The sequence below is a fragment of the Bos taurus genome, chromosome 1, assembly GCF_002263795.3.
Source record: "Bos taurus isolate L1 Dominette 01449 registration number 42190680 breed Hereford chromosome 1, ARS-UCD2.0, whole genome shotgun sequence".
Lineage (NCBI taxonomy): Eukaryota > Metazoa > Chordata > Mammalia > Artiodactyla > Bovidae > Bos > Bos taurus.
In genome coordinates this window covers 81,040,586-81,068,308 of record NC_037328.1, presented here as the reverse complement: position 1 = coordinate 81,068,308, position 27,723 = coordinate 81,040,586, and the positions used below count along the sequence as shown (strand labels likewise).

Here is a 27,723-nt window from a genome sequence, read left to right as displayed (position 1 = left end):
TCTATTGGGTATTGTCTTCATTTTGGGGACAGTCACTTAACCTCATTAGCCTCAGCCATAAAATGGATTAAGAAATTAAATAGGCAACAGCTTGGCCCATAAATATGTGCTCAGTAAATAACAGCCCAATACATATTTATTGATTAATTAAGAAGATAAAGCACTTCTCACATGCCTTAGACATAGATCAAGAAGCATAGGTTATGCAAAGCGTGTGGCCAGCATGGAGTCTTGCTGTGGGTTGCTTCTTAGAAGGTAACAGGTATTAAAGCTGCAACAGGGGAACAGGAGCTGGTATGTGGGTCAAGATGGGGCAAGCAGAAGAGGGAAAAATCTATAATGTCTAGGCCTGCCAGAGAGCCGGTCTAGAAGTTTCTTCTGCAAGTGAAAAATGAAAGGTTCTTTCGTTCTATTTTGAGCTGCAAATCTCCAAAGACAGGAATTCAGTTGGAGTTTAACTCCAACTTGAACCTGTGTGAGCAAGTTTCCCTCTGCAGAAGGGGAACAGCCTCTGGAGGCCCAATTCTGCCTCCCCTGCCCCTCCCAGTCTTGGCAGGGAGTGGGTGGGAGGAGACACAGCTGGAGGCAGAGTTCTCTTGATTCACAAGTCAGCTGGGAAAGAATGAGGAATTGCTTCTCTCGAATTTCTAGTAAATGCAGATTGGGTCAGGGACAGGCAGAAGTGGGGAGGATAGGATGGGTTCTCTGGTGTGTGTAGAAGCAATTCCATGTTTGAAAGACTAGTTCCTGGTCCACCAACTTGTGTCACCCTGGACGGGCCAATTAACCTCCCTGGGCCACATTTTTCTAATCTGGAAATTTCTCCTTGGCATTCTCAGCGGGGGCAGCCAGGCCCACCAGTGCAGTACTTCTCAATCTGGAGCAAGCATACACCACCAGGGGATCTTGCTGATGGGCAGATTTGGCTTCGGGAGGTCTGGCCTATATTCTGACACTCTCAGGTGAGGCCTTTGATGCTGGCTGTGGACCACATGAGGTCCCAGTGCAGGGCTGGGCAAACCACAGCTGGAGGGCCAGACCCAGCCTGCTGCTTGTTTGTGTAAATAAAGTTGGACTGGAACCCAGCCATGCCCATTTGCCTGCGTGTTGTCTATGACCACTTTCATGCTAAGTGGTTGGAGGAAAGCAGTTGTACCTGACATGGTATGGCCCACAAGGCCTAACTATTTTAATAGTTACTATGTGGTCCTTTATAGGAGAAATTTGCCAACCTCTGCTCTAGTGCACAGAGAGCAGGCCTGTGTGAACTAAGAGACCGGCATTTCAGTCCGGGTTTGGTCAAGCCAGCCACTTCACCTTGCTGGTTCTCACTCTCCTTATCTAGAGGAAAGGACCTCTAAATTTCTAAAGAGACCTGTGATTCTGGGATTTCAATACTATAGGAAACATTATAGCTTCTCCGGGCATCTGAGAATCAGGTTGTGCAGCTTTTATTTGGAAGCTGTGAAAATACACCTGGATAACCCGCAGAGTCCAGCAGGCAGCCTCGAAAGGAGCAGAGGGGCTGTGCAACACAGAGGCAGCTGGGAATACACAGGGGCTCGGAGAAAGGACCAGTAAGGACGGGAGGGGACCTCCTGGCCTCCTGTACAGGCTGACGCCAGCACAGGGGCCCTGGAACGCTGCTCATGAGCATCACACACACACACGTTCCATCCCATCAAACACAATTCCCTATCTTATCACTTCAGGTGCTCCTGGCCCTGGGAGCTTCTGGTCAACCAATGTTAACTAGCTCTTTCGGGGTCTCAGAGACCATGCCAGGCATAGGCATGTAGAAGGAAGTATGACATCTAGAACTGTGAGCTCACAGTTGGGTGGAAGAGACACCATCTGAGTTAATAATTACAGGACAGTTTCACGAGCCACCATAGGGGAACTGCTTGACTCTGGGTCCCTATCTTGGGCAACAGGTGATGCTGTCAACAAAGCAGGGAAGGTGGGGAGTGGGTAGTGGGCTATAGGAGAGGAGGGAGGATGTGTAAAGAGGGGGAAGAGAATGCCTTGGGGTTTGTTGATTCCAATGTGGGTGCCTGAAGGAATGAGTGACAAAGCTCATTTTCTGTGGAAAGCAGAGCAGGGTCACTCTGTAGGCCTGCCACTGTCACAAGGACTGACTAGTATGTTGCCATGGTTACTTCCCAGCACTGAGGGACATCCCAGTGCACATTTAAGTATCCCCAGGCTCTTAGGGGGTCACTCTCCTTGCTCTGTTTCAGCCCCGAGGTGAGACCTTGGCCAGAGAGACCTCTGCAAAATGCATGCTTTTTAGGAACATTTCTATTTTTCAACTTGAATGAGCAGTAAGAGGCTGGTGATTGCTCACTATGACTCTTTCTGGTCAGGTTTCTACCAGATAGGAAAATTGGGAACCTACAGCCCTGGACAGCTCTTGAACCCAACTGGACACTTTCTGTTCTGATGTCATACAAGCAAGGAGGGAGCCCTGAGAAGCACTGAACTCATGTGCTCGTGACTATCGTGTTGTCTCACTGAACTGTGGCTCTCCACCTGGGATGGTGGATGTCTGATGTCTAGTTGGGGTCCCTTTCCCTTGTTTTGGGATTCAGGGTATGACCCATACAAGTAGTGAAGATCTATGCGGGCACAGCGCGTGGGCAGACTGAATTACCTGCGCCTGCACAGTGGTGTCAACTGGCTGTGAGGCGGCAGGTTTTCCTCTTCCCAGGCAAGACCTGGGCATCTGGGCGGCATATTTGATGACTATATGCTTTTGCCAGGAGGCTGCCTGTGTGAGTGCCTGCTAGTCGGTTTGAGTACCAGGCTAGTGAGGCATATCTGTAGCCACCCCTGGCTGGCCGACTGGCGTACTGGGTAGCCATGATACTCCTTCTTAGCACTTATGACAGATCCTAATTCTATGCCTATCAGTGGGACTGTTTAACTGAGGCCTGGCTCCCGCACTCCCTAATGGCTGCAGGCGTTAGGCCTGGTTTTGCTCGTCACTGTGCCTGGCATTTCAGAGAAGGCAATGGCACCCCACTCCAGTACTCTTGCCTGGAGAATCCCATGGATGGAGGAGCCTGGTGGGCTGTAGTCCATGGGGTCGCTGAGAGTCAGACACGACTGAGCGATTTCACTTTCACTTTTCACTTTCATGCATTGGAGAAGGAAATGGCAACTCACTCCAGTGTTCTTGCCTGGAGAATCCCAGGGACGGGGGAGTCTGGTGGGCTGCCATCTATGGGGTCGAATAGAGTCGGACACGACTGAAGTGACTTAGCAGCAGCAGCAGCAGTGCCTGGCATTTGGTTGGTGCTTCGTATGTGTGTGTTGAATAAATGACAGAAAGCCTGTCCCCACTGCTGGGAAACTGACTCAAACTGTATATCCTACCAATGGTGTCTGTCTCCCTGTCTTTACCAGGAATTGAAAAAATTATTACCTAATAAGACTCTGGGCAGATTTATGCCCTCATTGCTTAGAAACTCGTCTAGGACATTCTGTTGGCAGTTCAAATGGGATTGACTAAGAAATCACTGAGGGGAAGGTGACCTTAATATCGAATAACCAGAGGGGCCAGCTGTGGTTGACATAGCCTCAAGGCTGCTACTGGCTCCAGACTGAAGGCTGGATGGGGACAGATATTAAGCTCAGAGAGGAGTCTGAGAACATGTGTAGGAAGTCTCTGCATTCACATCCAGGGTGGTGCCAGAGAGAAGCAGTGGCAGAGCTTCCAGGGCTTTAAGCCCTAGCCTTTAGCCTGATAAGGACTGATGCAATCTTGTGCCGTGCACACCCTTGGTGCTTCAGGATTTGGCGCTGTTCCCCTTACCTTGCTTCAGCAGACAGCTTGCTCAGGTGGAACCCCCACACTGGCAGCAACAGCCAAACACATTAGGCACAGTGCCAACAAGTAATCTTTGTTAGAGTTATGGGTTGCTCTAGACCAAATTCCTGAAGCAGAGATCAAGAGAGTGAAATTCTAAATTTGGTCATTTTCTTACATACTAAATACTTATCATTTAATTCTTCTGATCACTATTGATCAAGTGCTTACTATGTTCCAGGCATTCTGATAAGTGTTCTAAGTGGATGGTCTCATTTAACCCTCAAAACAAGGTGGCTATGCTGAGGGAGAGAGATTATAACAGGTTCCATCTTGCAAGGGTTGACATGGAGGCTTGGAGAGGTTCAATGACTCAACCAATGTCACAGGGCTGGTGGTGGGGAGGCCTGGGTCTTTCAACTTCTCTCAGCTATAAGTCCTCTAGGCTATGGGTCAGGAAGATCCCCTGGAGAAGGAAATGGCAACCCACTCCAGTATTCTTGCCTGGAAAATCCCATGGACGGAGGAGCCTGGTGGGCTACAGACCATGGGGTCACAAAGAGTTGGATACGACTGAGCGACTTCACTTTCACTTTTTCAGGCATATCTTACTTACCAAGTGAGTTTCTAATGGTTTCATAAAATGAAATTCTCAGTTTCACAAATACTTGCATTGAACAATTTATAAGACCTTTTTTTCGCCAACATTTTTCACTGAGGGTCTGTTCCTGTCCAGCTCCAGAATCTACTGCCCACTGTGCTCATAGACCAAAGGCAAGATTCCTTTCTCTCTCTCTCCCTCCTTCTGACAAGCATTTCTGTAGAAATGCGCGAGGTAGAATGTTAGTCTTTGAAGGGAACACAAAGGTGAAGAACACGTGCTGTATTTTCCAGGTACTGGCAAGAGAAAGATACGATGAGGATACCCATGCCTATGAGAAAAGGCCATCCATAACCAGTGTGCTGTCAAGACACAAGGCAAAATTAAGTGCTCTAGGAATTCAGAGGCCAGATTCACTTCCAGGGGTGCCACTATAGGCTCCAGGAAGCAGATGGCCCTTGGGGTAGGTCTTGCAGGAGGAGCAGAATTTCAACCAAGTGTGTGTTTGGATTGGATCATAAATACTTCCTGTTTCCTGAGCATCTGGCTTGTGCAGTACACATAGTAGGTTCTCAGATAAATGTTCTAGGTGGACACTAACCACTTGGGGCCAGGCCAGGAATCATGGACTTGGTTCTGCTGCAACCACTGGACATAAATTGTATAAGTCCTGCCACTTCTCTGGGCCTCTGTTTTCCCCAACTATGAAATAGTGACATGGTGGGGAGTGGGTATACCCTTACTCATGGGTTTCTGGTTAGGACTAGATTAAGTCAATATATGCAAAACTAACTACAAAATACTATCTGTCACTATTCTTATTGGTATTACAAAAACTAAAAAGGATGAATGCTGTGGACTGCTCAATTATCCAACAACTATTATTTTTTCTTTTGACTAACCCTATTGGGTCAGGCATTGGGGATACAAAAATTAAAATCATCTAGCCTCCATCCTTGAAAGGTCTAGAAAAGAGGCAGTAGGTACAACTGATGGTATGAGTTTAATGTGCTAGGGCAAAGGGGCGGCTGGAGTTTGGCAGGATCTCTACTGTTTCTTAGTGACAGTGTGGGTAGGCGGCAAGGCTAGAGAGAAGAACTTCAAAATCAGGAATCTGGCTGTTAGCACCAATATGCTGCTGCTGCTGCTAAGTCGCTTCAGTCGTGTCCGACTCTGTGCGACCCCATAGACAGCAGCCCGCCAGGCTCAGACATCCCTGGGATTCTCCAGGCAAGAACACCGGAGTGGGTTGCCGTTTCCTTCTCCAATGCATGAAAGTGAAAGGTGAAAGTGAAGTCGCTCAGTCGTGTCTGACTCTTAGCGACCCCATGGACTGCAGCCTACCAGGCTCTTCCGTTCATGGGATTTTCCAAGCAAGAGTACTGGAGTGGGGTGCCATTGCCTTCTCCTAGCACCAATATAAAACAGCATTAAAGGTGAGGAGAAAATTTTCTTACAGCTTGAAGTTATACTATGTTCCAGGTACTCTGACATCCATCATGATAACAAGCTAGATATTATTATGCCAATTTTACAGATGAGGAAGCTGAGACTCAGAAAGGTTGGGTGACTTTCCAAGGTTTATAAGATTATAAAGTATAAAGCCTAAATTTAAACCCAGGTCATTCAACTTCAAGCTTGGTGCTTTTCCCAGGACCACTTCTTGCTTTCTAATCAGCCAATGGTTATATAGAACTCATTCCATGCTAACCTTTTTTTTTTTTTAAATTAAAAAACATTTTTTTGGGGGGTTTACACTGCATGGCATGTGTGATCTTAGTTCCCCAACCAGGGATCAAACCTGAAACCCCTGCATTGGAAACACAGAATCTTAGCCACTGGACCACCAGGGAAGTCCCCATGTTAATCCTGATTGATTTTTTTTGGATTGCTTTTCCTAGAAGAAAGACTGACCCATGATGAGATTTGACAGTAACCTTTTCTGTTGTCATTTCCTTTAACATTTCCTATGATAGACCCCTTCCCTCCCACTAATTTCTCCTGTCTCCTCCCTGACCCTCAAACCGAGTAAAATTGCCAGAGTAACAAATCCCAACAAATAATGGACGTGCAGAGAGAGAGATCCCTACCTTCTCAGCCACCGGCCTGTAAGGTGTGAGACAAAACACACTGATAAAAGAAACCTGCCATATAATTCTGTTCGAGGAATCCATTAGACCAAAACCTGGCCATGTCATAATTCTGCAGCTCTGTAAGGAACCTGTGCCCTATGGGAACCTGTACAACTGTCAGATTTGCCTGTTTTACAGATAATGAAAACTGAAACCCAAGAAGGTGAGTGAACTTGCCCAACATCACACACTAGTGAGAGGCAGAGACTGGACAGGAACCCAGAAATCTTGACTACCAGGCCAGTGCTTTTCCACTAAAATGGGTCACCTCTTTAGCTTTTCCTCATTAACATCTCATCTTAAAGGAGATTATGGCCCTTTAAGAGAGCTCACTGTTGGTTGGTTCTCTGCAAAGCTAAGAAGCCAAGGCTCCCTCCTCAGCCTCTGCTCTGATCAGCTCATGTCCTCATCTAAAGAACAGGAAGTAGCTTCATTTTTAGCTCCGAAAGCATATTCTTGGGGTGAGAAAGGGGGATTTGGGGAAGAGAGTTCCTGTACATGATGGTCATGAGCGATCAGCAGACATTATTCTTGCTTGAAGAAGGGGAAGATAAATGGTAAGACATGTAAGGAACGGACAGTTGTCCTTGAGTTCTAACCAGAACACATCTTCAGCAAGGGTGTCCCCAAGTCTCTGCCTGATATGGATGGTGGGATCCTGCCCTGATTCTGTTCTGCCGAGATGCCAGAGTGGGGGCTGGGATGAAAGCACCAGGGTGGGAAAGTTTGCAGGAACTTTCTACAACCTCCAATGCTTCCCCCACCCTCCGCTAGTACCCACAACTTCCCCTGCCAAGGGAGGAAGGAGGAACACATTACTCAATTTAATAATTTATACAAATTGAAAAGTTTACTGTGTGAAGGAAAAGGGACTTAAGAGGGCAGCAGAGAAAAAAAAAAAATTCCCTAGTTCTCTCTTAAAAAGGACAGGTGTGATGGTGACGCCTCTTGATGACCTTGGAATATGACAATCTGATTGTCTAACAGGTGGGTCTGAAGTAAGCCAGTAACCACTTTCTTGGATGGTCAGCCAAGTTTTGTTTCCTCCTACTGGTGGGATCGCATCCAGTCTTAGGACTAACAGCCTCGGACATCAAAGAACCCAGACTCCGATTCCTGGACTCTTGTCTGTGTCAGTGTTTCTCAAGCCTGGCAGCCCATCACATCGTCTGGGGAGGTCCAGATTCCCAGGAACCAACCCAGAGATTGATTAGGGAGATCTGGGCTGGGGCCCAGGACTTCATTTTCTATAGACAGGTGTGGTTTAGAAACCAATGGTCAATCCCATCCATTCAGTTATCAAAACTTCTACATCAGATGTGGGGTTTACAGCAAAGAAACCCGAGGTGCCAAGAAGTAGGTGAATGCCAGCACTTGGATCTGAATCCATTCTCCTGCCTCCTCATTGGGGGATCTTTGCCACAGCCCTCCTCACATATGGCTTCTCCCCCAGCCCCAGGTCACTGAGTCTACTGCGGATCCCTGGGGATGAGTGAGGCCTGTTTGTCCAATCCACAGAGGAGTCAGAGATGCCAGGAACTTTGAGTCCCATTTGGTGCATTGGTGGAAATGGCTGGTAAGGCGTAGGGCTGAAAATAATTTTAAGGGCATTCTCAGAGACCGGTGTTCTGTATCCTGGTGGGTAGGATGGCCTACCTGATGGCCTCTAAGGCACACTACCAAGTTCCAGGCAGAAAGAAGAGTCGGCTCATGGAAGTGGCCTGCCACGTTAGAGGTGCCAGGGTGGCAGAGGCAGAGGGAGTGAAGGGGAGTGAAAGATGTCTAGACCTAATGAGAGGCCAAACCATTTAGGGTCCTCGAGACCATGTGAAGACCTTTAGCTTTTAATCTTAGCCGCTGCAGAATTTTGAGAAGAGTGGCACAGTCAGACATATTTGCCCATGGGCATTCTGATGAGGTGGTGAGAACAGACTGTAGAGGGTGGGGGTGCAAGCAGGGAATTCAGCCGGGAGGATGTGCAGGAATCTAGGGGGCAGAGGATGGTGGCTCAGACCAAGGTGGTAGGAACGCAGTGGTGAGAAGTGGGTGAATCTTAGATGTTTTTAAGAAGTAGAGCTAACAGATTTTCTGATGGGTTGGATATGAAATGTGAGATAAAAGGGAATCGAGGATGCTGCCAAGTGTTTTGGCTTAAGCAATGGGCAGGTTGGAGTTATCGTCAACTGAGATGGAGAAGGCTGTGGGTGGAGAAGGTTTGAGGGAGGGACGCTGGAGCTCAGTTTTGGACTTGCTGAGTCACTCGCCCTCACGTGGTCCTTAAATAAAGTCTCACTACTCAATGAGGTCATCAAGGGAGTGAGAGCAGAGAGAGGAGAGGGCTGAGGACCCTGCCTAGGGACCCTCCAGCACCAAGAGGTCAGAGAGAAGATGAGGAAGCAGCAAAAGAGACTAACGAGAAGTAACCAGTGGGAAGAAGGGAAACCAGGAAGGTGTGGTGTCCTGGAAGAAGTGATCAGGTAGGGTCAAATGCTGCTGACAGATGAAGCAAGATTAAGGTTGAGAACTGACTACTGATTTAGTTACTGAAGGACTGGTAATCCTGACACAAGTAGCATTTGACCCCTAACCTCATGGAGTTTCAAACCCAAGGTCTGATTACTGACTGCCATTTAGGGATCCCTTACTGTATATTTTCTCTTCTCAATTAGGTTATAAATGATGATGCAGCAGGGATGAGTCAGTGTATCACTGGGTTCTTGTAAGGCTGCAGAACCTTCTAGAGCCTGCTGTAGACCCTAATATGGTTTGCTGACAGACCCACCTGAATATGGCTCCCACTGGGGCACTGACCTAGCACGATTTTTCTCATGCCTGGCTTACCTTGAACACAGAATTTCAGTTCCTTGGGGTCAGTGATGACCTTCCTGCTTTCCCGGATCACAGCCCGGTTCTTCTTGGTTTCTCCCCAGAGATTGGTGCCACCATACATGCTGGGAATGTTGAGAATAGCAATGCCTTCAAGGAAGATGCTGCTCAGGTCCACCCCAACCCCGTCACACTGGGGGACAGAGAAAAAAAGGTCATCTGTTAGTGTCCTCATTGTATCCCAGCTCAAGGTGCGGTGCGTGTGGTGGGGGCTCTCATCAAGAATGTGACAGGCCCTTAGCCACCAGCCAGCCTCTGTCAGAAGCTGAATATTGGCTAAAGTTGCTCAGGTCTAATGCCTTATCCACTGCAGTGAGATGAGGGAGGTGATTTCTTGTCAGCTCTGGGGGTACAGTACAAAGCTTCAGGAACCATCTCTAGCAGGGCTCCCCAACCTCTGGGATCTAATGCTTAATGATCTGAGGTGGAATTGATATAATAATAACAGAAATAAAGTGCCCAATGAGTGTAATGTGCTTGAATCATCCTGCAGCCATTCCTTCCTCTGTGGAAAAACTGTCTTCCATGAAACCGGTCCTTGGTGCCAAAAATGTTGGGGACCACTGACCCATAGATCTAGAAGGGCTGGTTCAGAAGACAGCTGCACACTGTGCTCCAGTCCAACTTCATTACCATCAACCCTGCCCCTCCGGCACCACTGTGAAGATATGGTGGAACATGGAGTCCAGATTCGAACAAATGACAGGAAAGTTTCATCTTACCCCTTCTTATTTAATCCCTCTTGTGAGAAGTATAAGACTTTAAGATTTGGCTGGCTTTCAGACTTTTTCTGTCTCCTGTATCTCTATCCTAAGTGCAATTTTGGCATATGTGCTTGCTGATGTAGCAGAGTTTCTTTATCCAGTCTCCACCACCCGCATCCCGCCAGGTACAAAAGGCCAGAAGGCTTGAATCTGTCTGTCTCAGGTATCTAATAGAGGTCAGCCTACCTTGGCATAACGCTCACCAACACAGCAAGAAATATATTAGCTGTGATCCTTGTTCTTCAGAACTGGAGGTAGTTTACTTCATTTACAGAAGAAAACACTACCCAGAGAGGTAAGCCAAGTTGTCCAAGATTGCACAGTTGATAAGTAACAGAGCAGGGATTCAAAGTTGGGGAACTGGACTACAAAGCCCTCTTTATCTTGCTTATTATGAGGCAGGAAAAAAATTAGAAGCATGCAACAAAAATCTATCTTTGAGGTTACCTACAAATCCAAACTTATAGAGATTTCTCAAAAGAGGAAGAATGCAGAGGTAGGGCTTGCTGCCATGCATCTGGGCATCCTGATTTCTTTGCAGCTCCTAATTTATGGTATCTTATCCGCATGACTTGTTTCCCCAGCTACAAAATGGAATAGAGTAGGCTTCTCTGGTGACCAGGAATTCCTTTCTTTATTAGGAAGTTCTGATTATTTGACAGGACTTTCAATGTTGACCTGCTCCTTCTGTTCCTCCCTGCTTCCACCCATTGGTCCTTTTCTCCCTTCTGAAGTCAGAATGAGCCTGCTTCCTCTTCCATGGGAGTGCCCACCAGGTACATGATGATATGTACACTTCATCACTGTGCATATGTACTAAAACATTGCCATTGACCAGGAAGCTTTTATACACATCTCCGTTATTACCTTCATAATAATCTTATAAATTAGTTACTAAGATTACCCTCATTTTACATTTGAGGAAACCAAGACACAGAGGGGGTTAAGTAACTTGCCCAAGTTGCACAACTTACAAACAGAAGTACGTGGATTGATGGCAGGCCTTGGAGCCTTAGTCTTAGCCGCTCCTCTCTCTCTCCTCCCTCTCACACCACCATCTAGTTGTGCCTCCTCTGGGTGAGTGCTCTCAGCCCTCTGGCCCCTCCTGCGGACTTGCCCTGATCTACACACACTGAAGCTCCAGTACTTTGGCCACCTCATGTGAAGAGTTGACTCACTGGAAAAGACTCTGATGCTGGGAGGGATTGGGGGCAGGAGGAAGAGGGATCGACAGAGGATGAGATGTCTGGATGGCATCACTGACTCGATGGACCTGAGTTTGAGTGAACTCCGAGAGATGGTGATGGACAGGGAGGCCTGGCGTGCTACGATTCATGGGGTCGCAAAGAGTCGGACATGACTGAGCGACTGAACTGAACTGAACACACACTATGGTCGGTTACTCTCTTACTCTAGAAGGTCCTGGCACTGAAAACACTACCAATGGCAGGATCTGATGGCACAGTTGGCAAAGGCATCCGCACTTCCTGGGGCTGGAATCCCCGAATACTATCATGCCCCAGAAATGAGAAAAGGGGAGCCCATGTACGGGCTCGCTATGTCCACCATGATCAATATTCTTATTGTCAAGTATGATCAAAGTTGCATTAGCTCTTTTGTGAGCAGCTAGATGATGGCTGAATCACTTCACCTTGAATGGGAGGTCATCTCAGGCACTCAGATCCTGATTCCATCATCTACTTCTCGGCCTGCTCTTCTTCATCCTGAACTTGTGTAGGTATTTTTAAATAACTTAGACATAGGGTTTTACACTTATTTCATCTGGCTTTCAGCCCAAGCCTCCTCCAGTCCATCTAGTTTATATTAAATCTTCATTCTATGACCATATGCCATGGCTCTCTTCTCATTTGGAGACTGTGTTTAATACATGTATATAATGGGCAAAACAGGGAACAAGCCCTTTCCTTGGTTAGTTTAACACACCAGATATTGTACATTAAATGGTCCTTGGGGTATGGCTGCCTTATTAGGGATGCATCCTCTGTGTACGACTGTCACCTAGCCCACTTTTCGTTACAGTGTGGAATCATGGAACTTAGAGATGACAGGGACCTAAGAGAATACGTCCTATCTTTCATCAATGAGGCCAGAGAGGTTAAGGTCACCCAACTCATAATTGTGTAGCTGGGCTAGTATCCCAGTCTGCAGACCTCAAATGTGTGCTCTTTCCACTGAAACATAAGACATTGTGCTGAGATCAAATAATATTTCCTAAATGACCACCTTATGACCTCTATCAGAAAAGGAATAAGAGAACTCATATAAAGCCATTAACGTCTATAAAGGGCAAATACTTGGTTAATTCTTGATTCCAGAATTTTCCCAGGGGTTGGGATAAAGTTTGTCAGTCTGCGCCTTCCAGAATGTATCCCTAATTTTTAAAAAACTGGGGCATTTGTCTATTTGCCTCTCATTGGCTGGAACCTACTCTGCTTTGTAGATTTGTCGAAGTGGTCGCCAAACGACATCTATATAGGTTTGTCCAGCAACTTCGATTTAAATGTGTATGCTTTCCAAGGTCAAGTAGTTCTCTATTGATCAACCTTGGGTTCTGATACCCACCTTTATCATCTATTCTATTTTTTTGTTAAAGCTACTCTCGCTCCTTCTGGAAAAGATAAAAAAGCTCTCTTGGAATGGAAAAATCCTAATGAGGTATGCTTTCCATGTTCTTTTTTGCTTCAAACACTGTCTAAGATTCTGCTTGGCCTTCAGCTTGCCCAAAGCCAGGATCACAGGTCTGAGTTGCCTTTGTATATTCACACTTGGGTGCATACTCACACTTTATCTGTGAGTATGTCTGATGGTGGTGGTTTAGTCACTAAGTCATGTCCTACTTTTGTGACCCCATGGACTGTAGCCTGGCAGGCTCCTCTGTCTGTGGGATTTCCCAGGCAAGAATATCAGAATGGACTGCCATTCCCTTCTCTAGGGGATCTTCTCCACCTAGAGATCAAACTCGAGTCTCCTGCATAGCAGGCAGATTCTTTACTGCTGAGCCACCAGGGAAGCCCCTATGAATATGTGTTCAGTTCAGTTCAGTCGCTCAGTCGTGTCTGACTCTTTGTGACCCCATGAATTGCAGCACGCCAGGCCTCCCTGTCCCTCACCAACTCCCGGAATTCACTCAAACTCACGTCCATTGAGTCAGTGATGCCATCCAGCCATCTCATCCTCTGTCGTCCCCTTCTCCTCCTGCCCCCAATCCCTCCCAGCATCAGAGTCTTTTCCAATGAGTCAACTCTTCGCATGAGGTGGCCAAAGTACTGGAGTTTCAGCTTTAGCATCATTCCTTCCAAAGAAATCCCAGGGCTGATCTCCTTTAGGATGGACTGGGTGGATCTCCTTGCAGTCCAAGGGACTCTCAAGAGTCTTCTCCAACACCACAGTTCAAAAGCATCAATTCTTCGGCACTCAGCCTTCTTCACAGTCCAACTCTCACATCCATACGTGACCACTGGAAAAACCATAGCCTTAACTAGACGGACCTTTGTTGGCGAAGTAATGTCTCTGCTTTTCAATATGTTATCTAGGTTGGTCATAACTTTCCTTCTAAGGAGTAAGCGTCTTTTAATTTCATGGCTGCAATCACCATCTGCAGTGATTTTGGAGCCCCCCCAAAATAAAGTCTGACACTGTTTCCACTGTTTCCCCATCTATTTCCCATGAAGTGATGGGACCAGATGCCATGATCTTAGTTTTCTGAATGTTGAGCTTTAAGCCAACTTTTTCACTCTCCTCTTTCACTTTCATCAAGAGGCTTTTTAGTTCCTCTTCACTTTCTGCCATAAGGGTGGTGTCATCTGCATATCTGAGGTTATTGATATTTCTCCCGGCAATCTTGATTCCAGCTTGTGCTTCTTCCAGCCCAGCCTTTCTCATGATGTACTCTGCATATAAGTTAAATAAGCAGGGTGACAGTATACAGCCTTGACGTACTCCTTTTCCTATTTGGATCCAGTCTGTTGTTCCATGTCCAGTTCTAACTGTTGCCTCCTGACCTGCATACAGGTTTCTCAAGAGGATGTGTACAGCCCTCCAAAAGCGTGGACTCAACCCAGACCTCCTTGTTGCTGTCATGGTGATTCTTTTTTTGTTTTTTAATTAAAAACTTTTTGCTGTTTTCTTCCTGAAAGAATTAATGAACTGTTAAGAAATATACTTTGGGATGTCTTTCATCTTTTTGTCCTTTAAACACATATTCTTATTTAGGGATTTGGGCTAGAATCCCAATGGATCAGACTTTTCACCAAACTCTCTGAAATTATCTTTGTTCAACCCGGTGCCCAGCACTGAATTCTTGCACCCTTATGGCCTCCTAGACCATTCAGACACTCTTTCTTTTGGTTGTAGTTACTTCTGCATGAGCTCAATTTAATCAATGTTGGCCAAAATCCCTCCTCCCTTCTAGAGGTAATAATAATAATATTAGCAGTTGTCTGATGAGAGCTTCCTTGTGCACTGTACTGGTCCTGCCCTTATACTCTCTTGGGATGCTATCCCTCATGCAATAGTGCCATGAGGGAGGCACTATTGCTACCTCCAAGTGACAGAGTCTCAGAGAGGTTAGGGTGCTGGTATAAGGCTACACAACTTCCACTCTACAGGCTGGCAGAGCTCAGTTGCAAACCTAGGCAAGTCAGATGCCAGATTCTACTTTGGAGATGAAAGTCAGCGCAGCAACATGGGACTTTTGCTGATGCTAGACTTATCACAAAATTAAACTTCCAGCTGTTTGAATAACTGAAATCTCCCACCACTACTCTGTCTTATAGAGTGCTAAGAGCAGTACCCAGCACGCCAGTGTTGGTATCAGCATTATATCTTGCCTCTGTGCTAGCTTGGTGTTTTTTTTTGTAAGTAAACTAGTTGCACAGCCCAGTCGTTGGTACCTAGTATTCCACAATGTCCCCTTTCTTCCAACTGCCGTTTTAAGTGTGCCCTATCCCCTCCACCTCTAGTCATAACAAGCTCAGAGTGTTAGTTATTAACTTGGTAAGCCGTTAACCTCTCTGGAAGAGCAAACAGTCCTCACTTTGCTTTATGATAGAATGTCCCCTCCCCCACCATCTCACTGAGTCATAGGTGGACTGGGGAGAGTGGAGGAGGTGGCGGGAGCTCGGGGACTGCTGGCTATAGATGCCCCCACCTTCGGAATGCACCTATTTGAAAACTGAGAGGCAGTGCCTTGTCTTGGAAGGAGCATGCCTGAGCTTGGAGGCAGAGATACGGGTTTAAATCTTGGCTCTGTCACTTGCCAGCTGTATGATCCTGGATCCTCCTTGGTTCCTTAACTCTTCCAGCTTTAATCTGTCATCTGTAAGATGGGGTGGGGGTAGGGAAATCTCATCTACTTAAAGGGTTTGATTGGTTTCTGGAAGGCAGTAGCATTCCATAATTGTCTGCACTGTTATTACTGTTAATAATAACAATAATACCTGTGCTATGAGGCATTTTTCAGCCTGAAATCATTCTCCCCGTGTCTGAGGCCTTGCTGGAAGCATTTTAATGGCCTTTTGGCCCAACTCATGCTAGTGGGAGCCTTGCCAGACCATACCTGCATGCCCATTCTCCACGCTTCTTGGCCTAGACACCATGCACTGATTTCTTTCAGAATCCCAGGGCTGCTTAGGGCTCGGGAAAGGTGGAAAGCTGCCGTGCTGGATTTGGAAACGTGGAGCCCTGGAGAGAAGTACACTGGAGGCTTAAATGGTACATAGCCCCCGGTGGGCTCCTGAGCTAAATCCTCCAGCAGTTCCATGACGTCATGGGGCCCCTCCCCCTGCTCCCATGGGGGAGGGGAGAGGCGGGGCTCCTGGGAAGAGTGCTAGGAGGGCGGCAGTCCCTGCGCGCACCGTTGGCCATCCCTAACCTAGCTCTGGGCCGGCAGGCTCGCCTCCGAGTCGAGGCTGCGTGCAGTGAAACCCAGGTAGTTATAGCCGGGTATGGGTTGAAACAGAGACAGTTCTTGTCCCCAGCCCCCCGGCAGCATGCACGCACACGCCCCGAGCCGTGCTCCCAGCCGGCGAGGGCGGTGAGGTGCCGGACACGGGTCTGAGGCAGCGGCGCTGCCGGCGCATGGGGTGGGTGGGTGCATCCCGTCCCAGCCCGGCTCCTGGCCGCCTGGAAGACGTTCAGGAATCTGCCGGAGCGCGGCCCGGAGCCGCCCGCACCCGCCTGCTCCAGGCCCCACTGTGCCGGCCCGCAGCTGTCGGCGAGTTCAAACTTCGTGACCCCTGGCGAAGACAATCTCAAGTTCTAGTTTCTGAGCCGAGGGACGGTGGACAGTCAGTGGATAGTCCTATTCATTCCCATCCTCCCATCCCCTTCCACCCATCTCTGCGATTCCTAAAATCCTCATAATTATGCGCAGAGCTAGGACCTGCCAAGTTCGCCGTGCTGCCTGAGAGGGACAGAGCCGAGGACGTGAGAGAGGGCAGTGGTGCTTCCCTGCCCGGGCTGTGGGCTTTTCCGCGCCCCGGGTGCCTGGCGGCTTCGGTGACCTGAAAAAGGCGGCGGATGGGGAATGAGGCCGCCTCCATTTTAGCCTTGTGGATCCTATTTTTGAAGGTCCTTAGAGAAGGAGATCCCTTAATTTATTTGATGACCTGTTTCAGTTTTTAGCAACTAGGAAATTCTGTCGTCTTCTAACCTCGATTCAAGGTGCCACCGATTGCACTGATTTTCTCCAGTTCAGAACTCAGATTGTTTGGTATCATCCTCCCTGCCATCTGGCAGTGTCTGCTGTCTGGAATGACCTCTTCCAGGTGGATTATAAGGTGGAACAACCCTCACCCGCCATGGCTCTGGGGGCATTTGTCCCCTTTCTGCTTGACATTTTCTATCTTGGGTTCCCTGCCACTGCCTTCTCTTGATGGACTCTCTCATCTTGGATAACTCCTCCTTGGACTTTAAAGAAAACAAGCAAATTTTTATTAGGGATATTTTCAAATATACAGGACAATAAAATAATAAATCCCATGAATCCCAAATCTCAGCTTCAGCAGGTAGAAACTTATGGCTAATCTTGTTTGAACTAACTCAGTTCATTTTCCCCACCACCATGTTGAACTATTATTTTATAGCAAATCTCTGATATTCTATCATTTCATCTACCAATACTTCTAAAAGTAAACTGCTCAGTCATGTCCAACTCTTTGAGACCCCATGGACTGTGGCCTGTCAGGCTCCTCTTCCATGGAATTCTCCAGGCAAGAATACTGGAGTGGGTTGCTATTCCTTTCTCCAAGGGATCTTCCTGACCTAGGGATTGAACCCGGGTCTCCTGCATTGCAGGCAGATTCTTTATGTATCTTTAAATGATAAGACTCTTAAAAAAGAATTACCCTAATTCTCTGGTCACTTTTTAAATGTAACAATAATTCTTTAATATTGATAAATATCCAGTAGTTGTTCAAATTTCCTCAAGAGTCTCATTTAAAAAAATAACTGGTTTGTCTGAAAAGTCTACAGGTTGAACTTGGCTGATATGTCTTTTAGGTTTCTTCTGATCTATAAATTCCTTGTTTGTTTTTTTTTTTTTCTTCCTTGCCTTGTAATATTTATTGGGGGAAATGGGTCATTTGTCCTATAGAGCAGTGCTTCTCAAACTTTAATGTGCATACAAATCACTTCAGGATGATTTAAATGCAGATTTTGATTCAGGACGTCTGAGGTGGCCTGAGACTGCATTTCTACATCATTATCTGGTGATAATGATGCTGGGTGTGGTGGACCACACTTTGAGACAGAAAGCTGTGTAGTGGTTCCAGATTTTGGATTTTGCTTATGGCACCTCTGAGGTATCTTTTAAACATATTCCAGCCTATCTGCAGGGATGATCAAATTCAGGATGGATGTTTTAGCAAGACTACTCTATCAATGTATTTCCTATTGCATCTCATCAACAGGCACATAATTTGCTTGTCTCATTTTTTGGTGATGTTCGTGTTGGTTAGAGAGTTCAGGTGTTGTCAGCTTGAATTTTTCGTTATAACGTTCTTGATCAGTGGGTAGAGGAGGGCACGACAACCCACTCCAGTATTCTTGCTTGGAGAATCCCATGGACAGAGGAGCCTGGCAGGCTGTAGTCCATAGGGTGGCAGAGTTGGACGTGACTGGAGCAGCTTAGCACAGTACCGTCAGTGGATGACGATCCTTGTCTGGACCCCTATCACGGTCCCTCAGTGGAAGGATATCCTTGTGGACACCCTAGCACCCTTTCTACACTCTTCGTTTAAGTCTACAAATGCCATAAAACGATCTCTCTCTCGTCTCTGCATATGTGTTCTCATGGAATCAAAGATCTGAAGTGTCTTGAAAGATCATTCAGTATAATTACCTCATTTTGTAGATGAGAAAAATGGAGGTTAAGGAGGTAAAAGGAATGGTCCAATGTCACATAGCTAATCAAGAGTGAGCAGATCTGGAATCAGACCTTTGGTCATGTAGTCTGGCAACTAAGGGGTCAGGAGTGACTTTGTAAAGAGGAATTTTAGCAGCTGAAAGAGGGCCAAAGCACAGAATCTTAGAATGGTAAAGCCAGATGGAACATTTGGTTTGTTAATATCTTATCACCATGATGAGAACAATTAACCCTAGAGTTGGTAAGTAACTTTCCTAGATCACACAGCTGTCTCTTGCAAGAGCTAGGGCTTAACTAGGGCCACATATGTAGGTCATAGAGTTGGGCCTACTTGCTTTTTCTGTTGTACTCACTGTCTGAAATGCCATGCAGCTCTTTTATGCCTGTTAAAATCCTACCCTTTCAAAAACTAACTTCACTATGAGGCCTTTCCTATAGAGGAAACTGCTCTAGATAGAAATTGATCTTCCCCTTCTCTGAATTTTCCTTGCTTTTTCTGTTGTATATTGAATATCTATATATTCTGCCATGCATCATGCATATGTACCTGTCCCCAGGAGATTTTAAGCTCCCAGAGGGGAGGGACCATATGCTGTATGGCTCTGTGTTCTCCATAGTTCTGGCATCTATTACCCATTTCCGAAGTCCAATATAACTTTTTTAAACTGGAAGAATTCATTTGTGGAGAGATTCCCAAATGAAAACCAAGGTGTTAAAGAAATCTGGCAAAGGGTCTTTCCTTCCAGATGAGTTTCTACAATTTCCCAGGATGAATATATTGACCAATGAAAGAAAGTGGAATGAGTATCCATATTAGGGAGAAATCTGGAAGGTTAATCCAAGACTTCAAGAAGTGGTCCTCTGATCACAGCTAAGGGAAACCTATATCTAACAATTAGTAGTAAGAATAGGACACATGGGGCACGATATATGTGAGATACGTTAAGAGACAGAAGACAAGAATGATGGGGCCCTACTTACTCAGTGCTAGACCCAGGGGAAGGAGTGGAAATGGGTCTCCAGGGACCTCTAGCAGTCAGTGCTAGAGGCAGTGGTATGCTGCTAAATGTTTAACAGAATCTCCAGGATAAAAAAAAGCTGTGATTGTGGTGGTTCATGGTGTAAATTCTCCCACAATGGCCAAAGCTACCAACATGACATCCCTAAAGGCAGAGCTAAGAAGAGATGTGCCAGTAGGCAAGCTGGCCTCAGCACACCACTGAGAAGGCAGTAGATATCTGCATATCTGTAGGGCCTATGGCCAGAACAGAGAAATTTATTGAGAGTGAAAGAAGAGCAGTCAGGGCAACAATGCTGTCTTTTTCCCCTAAAGAAGAACTAGAGAGAATGTTTGTAGTGTCCGTAATCTCATGTGGATCCTGAGGGAAGAAAAGGAAAGAAATTGAGTGGTGTTGATGAGTGGTGACAGCATTACTAGAAAGACGGTCCAGTAATATCTACATTAAAAAAATTTGGCCTGGCATGTAGCTGGAGTGGCTTCCCCTGCAATCAGAGGAACTATTTTATTTATTTCATTAATTTTAGAACCTAATGTCTGTTGTGGGCAGTTAGATACTAATATATACATGTTATGTGATAATATTAATAGATAATCATTTACTGAGTAACTCTTATGAACCAGGCACTTCATATATTTTATGTCTAATCCTTAGAGCCCTGCAAGGTTGGTATTTGTACCCTTTTTTTTTTTTTTTTTTACAGATGAGGAAACACTCACTCAGTGACATTTCCCATTTTAATCAGGTTTGTGGTGGGCTTCATGAACCTACAGGTTTCCTGCGAAGATGCAAATGACGAGATCAAAAAGACAGTCTAGCTTATGGAGCATGTACCTGAGGCCTGTTAATTTCATGCTTTGTTACCTATGAGATTACTTTTGGGATATAAGGATATATAAAATATAAGGGATTTGATTCTTCATTTTAAGGAGACTGGAAAAAATGGAATCTATCAACAGAAGGCAGATCAGGATAGTCAGGGATCTATACATCGAGCCATAAAAGGAACTGGGGATATTTAGCTCAGTGAAGATCAATAGGAGAGGACATGGAAGATAGATTGCACCCGTATAAAGGGCAGTCATGTGGAGGAGCAGGAGGGTATGTTCTGCATGCTTCCAGAGGGTGGAACAGGCCCAGAGGATGGGGAATTCAGTCATGCATCCCACAAATACTTATTGTGCACCTATTTTGTTCCAAGAACTGTGCTGAGGGCTGACAAGGGAAGGATATCGCAATGAAAGGGACATACATCCTTGTTCAACGTCGGGAAGAAAACTTTCTGAAAGAGATTTCCAGCAATGGACAGGTTTCTGGCAAAGTAGTAAGCTTCCTTTCCTTGGAGTATTCAAGAAAAGGCTAGATGTGTACTTATCAGAATGTGCCAGAACGGATCTTTTTGTTGAGTGGTACATGGGACCAAATCCCTTTCCAGTTCAGAGATTCAGTCTCTGCTCAGCCTTGCTTTGGCAGGCTACAATGCTGTGCTGGAAAAGTGGCATTGTGGTCCCCCTCTTGCTGCTTGTGTCCATCTAGCTGCCTGCCCTGCCTTCTCTGACAGGGAGCAGTGGCGGGCCAGTTAGACTGGAAAGTGCCTGCCATCTGTGACGGGGACGATGGTGTTTTGGCGGGTCTGTGTGGGCTCCAGGAATGCAGCATTGAAGCCATGTACACACAACCTGCTTAAGAACATCCCATGGGCAGAAAATGTTTGCTTCCTCTTCAGCCCTCCTCTGTTGCTGTGCCAGGCAGGCACAATGGTGCCTTTGAGAGGGGCAGCTGGAAGGGGGTGTTGGCAGGGAGGCTGGAAGTAGAACGCTGCAGCTGAGGGGAGAACCAAATTCATTTCCAGGAGCAAGCCTGCCCTGGGTGCCAGTTTCCAAAACAACACTGCTGTTTCTCAGAGCTCACAGTGGTGGGTTGCCTCAGATTCGGATAGAGGGCAAAGCTGTTTCCTATCCACTGCTCCACCCTCCCCAAGTTAAAAAAAAAAAGAAAAAAACAACCTAGTGTGTTGTGGCATTCTTGCTCTGGATGCAGTGTAATAGGTCTGCGGTCTGTCTGGGGCGCTCAGACCAACCTGGGGTGGATGGGGCTTTCTGAAGGGTCAGACTCGCCTGCAGACAGAGCAGAGCAGGGCTGATAGCCATAGGGACTGGCAAGGCTCAGGGGCAGATAGACTTCTGGGCCACCAGAGTGGGCTCAGGGTGGAGACGCCTTCTTCTGCCTTTTGGAGTCACTTCCTCTGACCCCTAGCAGCCCTGTGCCCTTGCTGCCGTATGGGCTCTGCCCACTCACTGTCTTCACTCTCCTTGGTGGGAAAGAGGTGGGAGAACTCTGGCATTTCCTGTCCTGGGTTCACAGTTGTCCCAGACCCTCAGTTACTTTCAAAGGTCCCAGCAACAGCTCAAAGATGGGCGTGGGAGGTCTTTCCACTCACCCGATGGTTAGAAGAAGGGCTGAGTGCCAGGCTGCAAGCCCATTCTGTCTTACAGATGGAGCAAGGTGGGTCCCTTTTACTTTGGGGACGTCCAACACAAAGATATCACTTGAGTCTGGTCAAGTAGTAATTTGTTAGTGTTCACATTCATTATGGGATTTTTTTCACACTTTGGTTCAAATTGTGCAATCAAAAACTAGAGAGCAATGATTTCATTTCAGGTACTGGAGATATAGGGTGAATAAGACGAGTCTGCCTCAGACAGACAACTGCCTAATAGACAGGCCAAGTCCTACAGGGGAGCCATACCACCAACTCAGCTGATATATACCTGAGGGGGAAAGCAGAGGCAGGTTCTACAGGGAGTGCTGTGCTTGGGGCACATGGGCTTGGAACTCATCTGATCTTGGAGTACTTATTTTAAGGAGACTTAGTTTCCTTGTGTACATAATGCACAGTATGCAGAGTTGTAATGAGGATTAAACAAGCCAGTGTAGGAAAGTGCCAGGATACAGAGCTTGTTGCAAGGTGAGTGCTTAGTAAGTGGCTGCTGCTATTAATTTGTGGATTCCAATGGACTTGACATGTAATGCGTATGTGTACACAGTATTTAACTGGTCCTTTGTTAGATTATATATACTTCCTGAGTCATTTCTTCTCTTTTCTTAATTCCTCTTCTGTAGAATACTGGGATCAGCATGTTTATGACCTCACTGAGACAGATAACCAAAGACTAGCCCACTAAAGCCAAGGAGACGTGTGTGTATGTAATACTCTGTCTCATAACCCAGTGGTAGAAGCTGGAAAAGACTGAATGCTTTTCATCCAAGCTCCCTGAATGTGCTGAGTGTGGAGATGAAGATCATGAGTTCTTTTCAATGTTCTAGAAAGTCTAAGAGAAATAATACATTTCCCACGGACAGGGCCTCACGGTTGTTATTATTTAAAAGATGCATTTGTTTGTAGACATAGCTTGGGGAAAGTTATTCTTTCACTAGGGGACCTTGGCGGGTAGAAAAGTTAAGCTTGCTGGGGCAGAGGTTAGCCTTGAGGTCTCTCAGGAACCTGAGTGGAGGTCCTTCTAGCCCAACATGCTGAGTCATGCATGGGACCCCGAGCTTGGTCCCCTGAGACCCCCCCGGGCCTCATCTATCCACTGTGCTGCATATACCCCTCCCCTACCATCTGCTTTGTGAAACTGTAGGCATGAGAATTCACCCCTAAAAGTTATTCCAAAGTACTTGGGAGACACAAAGTATATGAAGCCAGGAATCTGAAGACAAAGAAAATCAAAGCAATTCACAAAGAACAAAGGAAATGGGAAAGAATAAGAAAATAAAAGCACATGGATGAATGGAGGCTTGAAGTGAAATACAGGGTATGCATGTGTAGGGAATAAAAAAGAGGGTCATTTAAGAGAAAAAGTTATGTATCAAACTGTAAGCATGCAATGGGATTTTTAAAGAGAAAATTGCCAATTTCTTCTCAGGAGGCTGAAAGATTTTGAGGATCTGTGAAGGAAACTTGTAGTCAGTGCATGGCTGAAAGAGGAAGAGAGATAGAAAGGATGGAGCTATGTTTAAAAATGGATAAAGATTAAGGTAATCAAAGAGTCAAAGAGGTCCTCCAGGGGCCTGCTCTTATAGATAGAAGGGCTGACATTATTACAGGATTGAAACAAGGCCAACATTAGAACAGCACCGATCCCTGATTGCTGAGATTGTGGGTTACTTTTCCTTTTCACCTCTCTATGGTTTAACATGTTCTACCATGGATTTGGGGCTTCCCTGGTGACTCAGACAGTAAAGAATCTGCCTGCAAGGAAATGGCAACCCATTCCAGTATCCTTGCCTAGAGAATTCCATGGACAGAGGAGCCTGGCAGGTTAAAGTCCACAGGGTTGCATAGATTTGGATTACTTCTCTAATCAAAAGAATTTAGCACCTGTCGTAAGAGGGAGAAGGCAGAAACTGAGGCTCGGGTACCTGGAACAGTGAGAACTGAAGGATAGGGAAGAAGAAATCTGAAGTGACAAGAGCAGCCTTGGGTGGTCTCACAGTGAGGATGCTCCTGGAAAGATGGAACCCCTGGACTTGATGGAAGAAGAGAATGGACTCCACAAATGGGAGAGGATGTCTCTCTGTGTCCATACCAGCCTCTGACTTGAAGGTTTGGTACATGATCAGGTTGCCACCTTTTGTTTTCTGAGATCTCAAAATCTCCACTCTTCTCCATGAATCTTTCCCTTCCCCATGAATATGTTTTCATTTCATCTCCCTTGGGATCACTGTGCCTGGGTTGATGAGCTGAGCTTTTGGCTAGTTCCCACTTCATTACTCCAAGCTTTGGAAGGTTCCACTTGCCCAAGCTGAGAAGGTGTATATAGATGATGCCAGAAAAGGTGCTTGAAAGTCTATCCTCTAATTTAGGAGTGTGCAACATTGCCAGTGGATATCAGGGCAGCCATGGGCTCTCTTTTGCCACTTACTGGCTGGGTGAAGTTGGCCAACCAACTCAACCTGTAAAGTCCTTGATTTCTCTCTTCTGAAAAAAATGGCACCTGGCTGGATTGGAGTAGGTAAAGATATCTGCTCAGTCTTAAAGTAATCTGGGTCATTATTTATTCTGCTTCTTTACATACACATAGCTGTGCTAAAGGTTAGTTTTAGAGTTTAGGATTCTCATAGACAGGGCCCATCTCATGATATGGCTTCACGTTGAAAAAAATTAAGATGAAATTCACCTGACACAAAATTAGCCATTTTAAAGAATATAATTCAGTGGCCTTTAGTACTTTCACTCTCTCTCTTTGAAGTGTTAGGATAATATGGTCTCTGGGGTTGGTTCCATTTTGTTATACTAATAAAGGACTGCACTGCATCTCTGTGCTCATCACCCCGTGAACTCGTGTGCAGGAAACTCTCCAGGTCTAGGATGTGAAGAACCTGCTGGGTCATTCGTCCTAAAAGATAGTTTTCAGTTCAGTGTTTGTTGTCAGACTGCTCTCCAAAGTGGTTCACCACTCATGTCCCCGGAGAGGGTCTGAGGGTTCCCATTTCTGCTCCTACTCCCATCACAGGGTGGGGGTATTCCTGGAGCCCCACGGTACACAGTAGGTAAAAGTAATGAACTAGCTCCAGCAATATCACCACGGAGAGATCTTGAGAGCTAATGGTGAGTGAAAAAGGCAAGTTGCAGAGCACAAAACGGTTGTGGGGAACTCAGTTCCATCCATAAATTTTTATTTCTTTGGTTAAAAAGATACTTGAAGGGAATAAAACAAAATAGTGACAAATATCAATTCTAAGTGAGGGAGAAATGAGAATATCTGATACACTCTCAAAACTTTGTTGTATTAAAAAAAAATCCTCAATTAAAAGGGGAAAATTGATGTGCAGAGATTCCCAAAATACACCGGGTAACAGATTTTTTTTTTGAAGCAGCCTCCACATTTAGACTCACTTTTCCCCAGGCAGAGGTTCATATTAGGGAAGCTGGCTAGCCTTCCCTTGTGAACATTGTTTAAAAGTAGATATGATATCAAGGAATTTTGGAAGTTCGTATTTTTAACCAGTAAAATTTCCACAGGATGTAAAATAAGTGCTCAAGTCGATGCCTGCCTGGTCTGCTCCACCTAACCATAACTAAGTCAAAACCTGTGCAAGCTCTTTTGGGCCTGGGTGGGGGAGGTGACTCACTGTGTTCTTCCCTCCCCTCCCCGCTCCTTTATTCAGGTACAATCAGATCAGAATAAACATCAAGGGTGGCTTTGGAAGGGAAGGGAAGTCAGAGACTTGGAGACCCTGAGAGACTGCTTTTGTTCCACCAGGGCTGATGACAACTATGCAGGTGACAGGCTGGCTTCTTAATTAGAAGAATTGGCTCAGTGGTAAAGAATCTGCCTGCCAATGTAGGAGACGTGGGTTTGATCCCTGGTCCAGGAAGATCCTGGAGAAGGAAATGGCAACCCACTCCAGTATTCTTGCCTGGAAAAACCCCACAGACAGAGGAATCTGGCAGGCTATAGTCCATGGGTCACAAAGAGTTGAATATGACTTAAGCCTGAACAACAACCAAATTAAGAGCACCCATTTCCCAGGAAGGGTACTCACTCTCACAGCTTGCTTTGTGTGCTCGCAGAGGAAGCATTTAGAGCATGCATCTGCCTTTTCTTTTTTTTTTTTTCGTTTTTCTTTTTGATAATTGTAAAAGTCTCATACTTGCTTTTCAGTTCGGTTCAGTCACAGTCGTGTCCGACTCTTTGAGACCCCATGAATCGCAGCACGCCAGGCCTCCCTGTCCATCACCAACTGCCGGAGTTCACCCAGACTCACATCCATCGAGTCAGTGATGCCATCCAGCCATCTCATCCTCTGTTGTCCCCTTTTCCTCCTGCCCCCAATCCCTCCCAGCATCAGAGTCTTTTCCAATGAGTCAACTCTTTGCATGAGGTGGCCAAAGTATTGGAGTTTCAGCTTTAGCATCAGTCCTTCCAATGAACACCCAGGACTGATCTCCTTTAGAATGGACTGGTTGGATCTCCTTGCAGTCCAAGGGACTCTCAAGAGTCTTCTCCAACACCACAGTTCAAAAGCTTCAATTCTTGCTTTTAGTGTTACCCAAAATATTAAAATAAAGTGTATGACTAAAGAGAAGATCAGATATAACTCATATCGGTGACAATCTCTGTTCTAGAATGATGTGCCAGTACTGCCCTGAAACTCCTGGGTTTTGGGCAAATCTGAATTTGAAGCCTGACCTGACCACTCAGAGTCATGCACCTCAGGTGAGCTTTTTTTCAGCTTCTATCCCCATCTCCAGAAAGGGGATGTGACACCTGCCACTTGGGGCTGCTCTGTGGATTCAGTGAGGCACTTGGCACCATTGCCAGTTACTTAAAAAAAAATAACAAATCTGAAAACGTTAATCAATAGCCTTGGGAAGTAGACTAATCCCCTTTCCCCATTTTATATATGAGAACACTGAAGCCCAGACAACAGTTCCATGAAGAGGGCTGATGCCTGTCCAAGCCAAGCCCCTTTCACTGAGCAACCCCACCCTTCCCCCTTACCCTAGCCTTGACCAAGTGTCTGCAGGTGACCAGTAGATCTGCAATCATCTTCTCTCTGGCCTTAGTCTCTGACCCCAAAACAGTGTCCAAGGTGATGGCTCACGTGGGTCCTCAAGGTCCCAGGATCAAGTTTTCTTAGCACTAGTTAAGTGAGTATTATATTAACCAGCTCATGTTTGTTCTCTCAACTGGGCTGTAAACTTTATTTCAGAGAAGGGACCAAATTCTCCTAGTTTCCAATAAGCTACAAGTCTCTGAAAAACAGACTGTATTCCTTGCGAGAGACTTTCAGTGCAGAACTTCTGCATAAAACTCATTTTAGCTTTAAGTTTCACCATCCAAATTTTACCCAGGTGACACATAGACACGGAATGAAATAGACTTTCTAAGCTGTTCTCCTGAACCGCTAACCTTTGGGCCCTTTCACAAGTTGCTGAACCTCTGAGCCTCAGTTTCCTCACCCAGAAAGCAAGGATATTCGTGTCTTCTCTGCATACTCTGTGGATCAAAATGAGATGCTGCATGGGAAGACCTTTGGTAAACTTTAAGGCAGTTTTCCTCCCTGACTCCTCCTGTCCACCCCTCCTTCCTCAAATGAGCAAGCAGTAGGACT

At 46.1% G+C, this 27,723-nt stretch overlaps 1 protein-coding gene across 5 annotated transcripts in view; it reads right to left on the bottom strand.

The window, feature by feature from the left end:
* Positions 1-27,723, bottom strand: part of DGKG (diacylglycerol kinase gamma) — a 226,452-nt gene that overhangs the window by 31,803 nt on the left and 166,926 nt on the right. For all 5 annotated transcript variants that reach the window (XM_059888290.1, XM_024995253.2, XM_024995255.2 and 2 more), the window contains one exon: positions 9,386-9,563. In XM_059888290.1, the coding sequence (XP_059744273.1) occupies positions 9,386-9,563 (178 nt within the window). The remainder of the gene's footprint in view (positions 1-9,385; positions 9,564-27,723) is intronic.